Genomic DNA, 8216 nt, shown 5'->3' on the forward strand with positions numbered 1-8216 from the left:
AGAGTAAAAATTCGGTTAGAAAGTTGTGAAGCCTCTCCTTCGACACATGGACGGATGTATCGGGTCAGATAACGACTTATTGCGCAGATGTTGTCTTGAACTTTCAACAAAGCTATGCTTGAGCTCCCAGCCAGTTCGCTATATAAGGCCATCTCGCTCCCGGCATCCCGCTAGATCTATAGGCCGAACAGAAACGACACGACAGTCTTGTTGGCTACCAGATTCTGGAGTAATAAGTAATAGCAATAAATACTATTATACAATATAGTAGTTGTTTCTAAGTAATGCCAGTAAATAAACACTATTAGTAGTTGTTTCTAAGTAAAACCAGTAAATAAATACTGCTATACTATAAGATAGTAGTTGTTTCTGAGTAATACCAGTAAATAAACACTATTACAATCATACTATACTATAATAAGTCGTAGTATCTGACTCGCGTGCGAGTGAAGCTTGTGTGATCTGCCGCTGACATCGAGAGGGAAGAAGAAGAAGACACTGTGTCCCAAACACTCTCACAGATTCTAATCTTCCGTGCCTTTTTTGACCAACAACCATCAACATGTCTGCGCAGGTCAGAGGATAAGATATTTATGAGTTGTATTCGTTTGTTGCTTGTTGGGTTGTTGTTGTTTTTTCATTCATCCATGTAGTCATTCGTTCTTTCATCCATTCATTCATTCATTCATTCATTCATTCATTCATTCATTCATTCATTCATTCATCCATTCATTCATTCACTCATTCATTCATTCATTCATTCTTTCATTCATTCATTCATTCATTCATTTAGTTGTTCGTTCATTCATTCATTCATTCATTCTTTCTTTCTTTCATCCATTCATTCATTCATTCTTTCTTTCTTTCATCCATTCATTCATTCATTCTTTCATTCATTCATTCATTCATTCATTTAGTTGTTCGTTCTTTCCTTCCTTCCTTCATTCATTCATTCATTCATTCATTCATTCATTCATTCATTCATTCATTCATTCATTCATTCACTTGTTCGTTCTTTCATTCATTATTAAGTATTCATTTGTTAATTTGTTCATACACTCATTCAGTCGTTTGTTCTGTAATTCGCCGGACTCGATCGCCTCAAAAGCAAACGTGTTCGAACAGCAATTTTTAATTTAATAGGTCAAGTCAGATTTCCATAAAAGGAATCCCACAAGCGCTGGTCTTTCTACAACACCTGGCTACGAAATGGTATATGAGGTACGATAGGGTGAAATATTTTAAAAGAAGAAAGAAATTGTTTTTGAAAAGAAAAACAGTAAAAAAAAACCTACAAAAACAACAACAAAGCCCACAATTAGATTTATTAGTTACTTGTAGCCTTCAGGTAAGATTTTCTCAGAAAACGCTTATCAGTAGGTCAGTGCAGATTTGCATAAACAGGATCCCACAAGCGCTGACCTTTCTGCGACACCTGACTGCAAAACAACAAGCCGCTTCTTGTTGTTTACGTGTACTTTGTCAGTTCGACCAGGACTAGTGCCCCGTTTGATTGAGAAGGTGTTTTACGGCACTATCGACTCAATTTTGGTCATTTAAGTGCCTGTTTAGTCGCAGGGTGAACGGTTCTTGATTCACAGCCTCTCAGAACCTTTTGTTTTTCTTCCTTTTTTTTTTTTACGCTTTGAAATCTTTCAGGCCCTTTGCATCGGACATTAATTCCCTCCAAACTGGAAATGCTTGATGTGTCTCCCACGCTCGTTACAGCTTACGCAGTTGCGAGCGCCGTAAAACACTGCCGTTTTTTAGGAGGCAGAGCTTCAATTTTCCTGCCAAGGCTATCCCGGACTGAGACGGATAGGGCGTCCAGTCAGGCAGAAAAAAATGAAAATACGTGTACATATATTCGATAAAAGATAATCCCTTCCCGGGAATCGAACTCTTGTCACCTGCGTGCGATAGTTAAAGTTTAAGCGTCTCTCGCCTCTCCACACGAGTCAGTATTCTAGTCTGTCCCCATACATTGCAAAGTTGAATGACTTACTGCTTGTTGGGAGTTTCACTTTTCCTACCTCCACCACAGTAACATTTCTCTTCTTCTCTTCCTTCCAGCAAAACAAGTTCTGTAGGCTGGATCTTATTTTACACGTTGTTTGTCTTCTTGTGCGTATTTTTTAAAATAAAACCTGTTGCCTTTATTTATACGAATGTTCACATACGTTTTGCTATCATTGGTTTGTTGTTGTTGTTGATGTTGTTGTTGTTGTTGTAGTTGTTGTTGTTTCGGGGGGGGGGGGGGGGGTTATATTTTACTTTTTTGGGGGTTCCATTTCTTCTCTCATCTGTTTAGTTTGGTTTCTTCGTTTAGGATTTTTGCTGCTTTTTAAAAATTCTTTTTGTTTTGGATTGTAGTTTTGTTTTCTTTCTTTCATGGAGCTTTCTTTAGGTTTTACAGTCAGGAATAAGAAAGTTGTAAACAATTATTGTACACCAATTTTTTTTCTCGTCAAGTGAGCTAATGTGTTTCGGGGCGAGCACTCTTTTGTGCTTCCCTCTCAATTTCAAAACTTTGCCGCTCCGCCTCGGCTTGAGGCTTAGCATGCGCACGTTAAATTTAACACACACGTGCACGAGCACACATTGTCCGACTTGTCGCTAGTTACGGCGACGGCATGTGCTTGCTTGCATGACGTAATAATTGTATGGCTTGTGCATGCATGCGTGTACAGGAGCTTTAGGCCAAAGGGGAAGGATTCATAAACACACTAGAATCTAGAATCTAGAGCAAGAGTAAGACAACTGTTAATAACCGTTTGGGATGCCGTCGTATGCACTAACTATGCACACAGTGTAAACGTTGCCAGTCTTGACACAGATTTAGGACTTTCTCCAAACTAAAGCGAAGCCGAAGCCCGTAGATCTGGAAGTAGAATCCAACGCAACGCATCAGCTGTCAATACAAAATACAAGCGTAAAAGAAACACCGTGTCGTTTCCACAGAGTACAAAGCCGATGTGAAACGGTGCGTAGCCTCGTACGAGAAGACCGTACTGTAGTATGACAAGGTAAACCAAGGTCACCGGAGCCAGCCAATGACGAAACACAGTTCTGCGCTCATGTTCTAAATATAGATGCGGTGATGCAAGATACTTCGCCCCGGCTCACAACTCCCAGCCTTGACTTATTTCAAATCTCTGAAGGTCTGGTGTTGTATTCAAAGAACTGAAATCACCAAGTAAACAAATTGAAAGTGTGTTAGTGAATTCTGAGTTTCTATTGAAAACCCGCGATTTTAATGCTGAGGCCGTTTGGTTGGACTGACCCATCGTAACCGGAACTTTATCAGGAGTGGCCATAGGCCTTGCCAGTCAATCAATGGAGTTTGTTAACCAATGAAACGCGAGCTTCGTGACGTAGCTCTGCCGACATATTTCCTATCCAATCACAGCGTGAGAACTTTTCATGCTTCACTCATGGGGTCTTTCCCCCCCTGCCCGCAGTACGTGGCCTCGCTGATGCGCGCGCACACATATAACTTCATTTGCATCTAACCGGCAAGTCAAACCAGAAGACACACACACACGAGGTCCGTCGAGTATCAAGAGGCGAACGAGCGCGGTCTTATCGCCACCACCACTACTAGTACTATAAAAGATACTAGGCCTACTAGCGCAGCAATGGATAGTGAAATTCCCGTATCTACAGGTGACCTTATCGTCAACAACGTTGACCTCGACGAAGGGGTTGTTATTGATTTGGAAGAGGTAAGTTCCACTATATTCGCTTTTCTACTTGCTGGTTTTCACCATGTTTTTACCATTGATAGTATAGTGTAGAATATTGCTAGAGTGAGTGCTGTCTGTGTGAGTGTGTGTGGTGTCTGCTGGCATGTGGAAGTGACTCTATTCTTTCGTCAACCAGGCCCGTGGGCTGTCCACTGGAACACCTCTCCTTAAAAACGGCTCTCTGAATGGGATGCTGACAGCCGAAGGCCTGCATAAGAGTTCAAAAGACTCAGGTTTTTCCTCTCGAATGTCTGAGGCCGGTGCTGACGCAGATGAGAGAGCCCGCCATTTACTACTGGGCGAGCACAAAGGAGCCTTGACAAAACGCCTCAACAGGATCTCAGAGTGCCAATATGGTGCGTTTTATTTTCGTTTTGGTTCATCTAGACCCTTACATTTATATCTTGCGTTGGTTTAGATGTTACCATAGAGTAGGAGGCGTTTCATAAAAACTGAACGAGTTATGAAGAAACAAGCGTGGTCTATCAGACATGCGCGAGCATCGACTCACACCTCTCCCGTTTGCTATCGATTGCGTCTGGGTGAGCATTAAGGGCTAGAGTAGAAAATGAAGGCTCTCGTCGTATTTGTCGCTATTAATTTCGGTCGCGAAATGTTAAAACCCGTTTATCTTGAAGCATGGACTCGCTATTTCACAAATGCATTAATTTTACATTCATAGTAATCATAGCAAGGATACATGCTGACACGCGCCATGTTTACGATGTGGAATTTATAAGTAAACAGGTTAGGTGGCTTGATCTCTATTATACATGTATTATATTATGCCTAGAAATCTAGCCTCGATTTGTTTTATTGTTCAACATGAATCTAGAGATCTAGATCTAGAATCTACTTTATTTATAACTAAGCATTTCTCTGGCTTTAGATTTAAGCCTTGCCATTCAGTTGTTTGTAAAATTTATTTTAACTGCCACGTAAGCTAAATATGGGCCTGTCACTCATTTTCACATTCACAAGACCAAAGCCGGTGGTATCGTAAGTTGTAAGATTCATTTTCAAAAATTGCTGCATTATTTTTATGAGCTGTTCTTTTTAAATAAAACCTCTTTTTTTTTTTACTTTTCTAGATCTAGATCTAATCTAGATAAGATTTAAATCTAGATCTAGACTGTCCTATTGGTGTAGAGAGCAGAGGAATAATTAATTGTGTGTGTGCTAAAATTAAATACAGCGAAATGGGAGTCTCTGGGCTATTTACCAACAATCGGGGGGGGGGGGGAGACTTTGTCCTGAGGACTCTTCTTAATTCTTCAATTCTCGGTCGGATCTAAAGGCACAGTTTTTTATTGCAGTTATTGAGAGAAGAGCGGATGCACGCGCATTCAAGTATTTCAAGGTGTGTTCCTCCGGTTAGACCGTGAGCGATAGCCAAGGCCTCTAGGCCTATCACCCGCGATACGATAGAGTCTTTCCTAGTCGCGCTCGATCTCCCCTCCCCGCCAGGCGCCAGGCCTTCGTCGGTAGCTCGCGCGATCTGGCTTCAGCCGGTTCCGTTAGCTAGTCAGTGCTTTGAAGTTGGCGCGCGCCGCGTTGCTATGTGCCACTGGTCTGTCCCACCTCGTTACCTTTTTTGGCGCGACGCTCTTCAGATTAAAAAAGGGTTCTAATGAGGAGGTAAAATAGAACTATAGCCCTATTGACAAAAGATACTCATGTTTTTTTATGATTTGTAAAATGATCGAAGAGAGAAAAGTTGTCTCTGGTTTAAGAGAAGTGATGTCTACATTATTACACAGATCGAACGTCTCAGATTTTAACAATTCCAACATATGGGGAAAGTACGGAATTCCGCTTTACTGGCTATTGATTAAAGGTGCATCCGAGTTTCGAAATTAGACGCCTTACTTATAGTTGAAGTTTCTAGGGTTCATTCATTTTCTATTGTTGTTGGGTTGTTCTGTTTATTTGGGGGGGGGGGGGGGGGGTAATTTCTGATATTCTGTTCTGTTCAGTTAAGAAAAAACGTTGGATGACGTAATGACTTAGTCAACCTGCGATTGGCATAAGTTAACAAGTAATATGCATGACAATATGTACCGGTACCCAACTTCACGCGGGGCCTCCTTTTTTTTCAGTTTTCACCTTTCCGCTGACTCGACCTTGTACACGATTGTTCTACCTGGGCTCAGCATTGGGGGGATATATCCTGACCTGGGTTGTTGCCAGGAACATTAACCCTTTCCGTACCCCCACAGGGCATGATCACATACTATTGACGTCATAGTCTCTTGAACCGATCTAGTTTCCTGTTAGGTTTGCGGTCCTGGCGCTCGGGGGGGGGGGGGGGGGGGTACGCGTCGGACGATTTATTTACAACTGTTGCCTAGGCCTAGTTGAACTAGATCTAGTTCCTCATCTCCCGTCACCATTTAGGTCATTTGCTGTTTTTATAAAGAAAAAAAGTGTTACTCTCTGAAACTTGACCATCACCCCCCATAACTTCTCATGATTCTGTACAATGTTTAGTACATTTAGCTTTCATCACGCATTGAGACAATAGTCTGGTCTGTCTTGTCATGCCTTAGATATTGTTATCAAGGGTTCAGTGTGTATTATTTGTCTTTAGTTTGAACGGCAGTCAAGTAGTTATGATGAATTTTTCCCACTGTTCAATAAATGTTATACATTCTAATGCATGATGCCTTAATTTCGCAGGTTGTGGTGAGTATGTGTTTTTAGATGTTACGTTGCAGTTCTTACAAATTATGTAATAAGAATATTTTTATTTTAGCTATTTTTTTTAGCAGGCAACCTTTTATATCTTGTATTATGTTTCTTCAGGTTCAAGACTTATTTCCCCATTCTTTACAAACGACCTATAAATATGTTCTTGACTTGTTTCAGGTGTCTGAAATATTTTGTGCATTGATTTACCCTGGTCTCTTTTGTTTTGCTTTTCAATAGAGGAGCCATGTGCATGTTCTCCCGGTGGAGTGGCAAAGGCTGCGGCCAAGATCCTGGGCGTCCTGTGCCTGCTCTACATGTTTATCTGCACCCTAGATTTACTGAGCAATGCATTCCGACTGTTGGGAGGAAAGACTGCTGGTAAGAATAGTTGTTTTGATTTATTTTGTGTGTGTTATAATTGGGGGGGGGGGGGGGGGGGACATGTAGGCATATAGGCCTAGTAGATTCCACTGAAACTAAAATCTGCAGGACAGAAGCGTTTGTTTTGTTGGTTGATTTTTTTCCTCTCTGGAGAGGTTTGAAAATTGGAGGGGGAAAAAGTTTGAGATTTTATGGTTTAGTTTTTGGGTCAACCATGTTTGGTTGTCTAGGATGTTTTTCTTCCCTCCATGGCAAAATTACTTTAAAGATTTGGTTTATCTCACTGACAAAGTTCCATTAATTATATATATTACACATGCACACTTTCTTTTCTGTAAATGTTTCATATTTGTAAAAAAAAAAATTGACTGTTGTTAAGTCTTGAGTATGTTTGGTTTTAGTTTTTTAAAATTAAATCGACTAAATTATAGGTTACCGAACATAATTAACATAAGGTACATCTTTTTCCCCTCCAGGGAGCGTGTTCTCTGACAGTGATCTCCTCCGTAACCCCATCACTGGACTGATGATTGGTGTCTTGGCTACCGTCATCCTGCAGAGCTCCTCCACGTCCAGCTCTATTGTCATCACAATGGTGTCCTCAAACAGTAAGTAGACCTTCAGATTAGTTTTTGTATACTGAAATAAAGGAACACTTGACTCTTCTTTGAACCTACTCACAGCAGATAAAGCTGCTCTAGCGGCCACCCATCGAAGACAGTCACCTGTAAAAATGACCATTTCGTTTCCCCCTTGCATTTTTATGTCATTGTCCAAGGCTTCTAATAGACTAATTGGGGTGGGGCGTTACAACCTTACACTCATTTATCATATAATAATAATGATGATGATCATTTATATATATTTATTTATATATTATGTTAGAAATATTTTCCCTCCTAAAAATGTAACAACATACCTGAGAGGTTGTCTTAATCATTCAATTTCCTGTCCTCCATGGATTGTTGTTTGGTTTTTTTAATTCTCAATGTATGAATGCTGTTGGGGCACTGGTCATTTGCTTCATGTCTTCACTATTCTTTTCTGATTTCCAGTCATTGAGATCCAGCCTGCAATTCCAATCATCATGGGAGCGAACATTGGGACCACAGTCACCAACACTTTGGTCTCTCTAGCCCACTCTATGGATAGGCGGGAATTCCGGAGAGCTTTCAGTGGAGCTGTGGTGAGTGCGGAATAAACACTTGGCTGATTGTATTTTATTTTAATTTCGCTCAACGTCCTGCTCATTCCATGCTGGTTCTTGCTCAACTTTCTGTCAGGTTTTTCCTAGACTTCTCTTGAGTTAAATGACTCTTACTTTTCCAGCACTTTCCAGATTTGTCTTGAAATAGAATAGATATAAAATATATGAAAATTATGTTTTCTTGGGGTTTT

General features: G+C 40.7%; 1 protein-coding gene across 1 annotated transcript in view; it reads left to right on the plus strand.

The window, feature by feature from the left end:
- Nucleotides 1–2316: 2316 nt before the first annotated feature.
- Nucleotides 2317–8216, plus strand: part of LOC101855017 (sodium-dependent phosphate transport protein 2A) — a gene marked incomplete in the record, with an annotated part of 11057 nt that continues 5157 nt past the window's right edge. Inside the window, 5 exon segments of the mRNA XM_013082061.2 lie at nt 2317–3725; nt 3883–4102; nt 6675–6815; nt 7295–7426; nt 7874–8004. Coding sequence (XP_012937515.1) covers nt 3639–3725; nt 3883–4102; nt 6675–6815; nt 7295–7426; nt 7874–8004 — 711 coding nt within the window.

The sequence above is a fragment of the Aplysia californica genome, unplaced genomic scaffold (assembly GCF_000002075.1).
Source record: "Aplysia californica isolate F4 #8 unplaced genomic scaffold, AplCal3.0 scaffold00157, whole genome shotgun sequence".
Classification (NCBI taxonomy): domain Eukaryota; kingdom Metazoa; phylum Mollusca; class Gastropoda; order Aplysiida; family Aplysiidae; genus Aplysia; species Aplysia californica.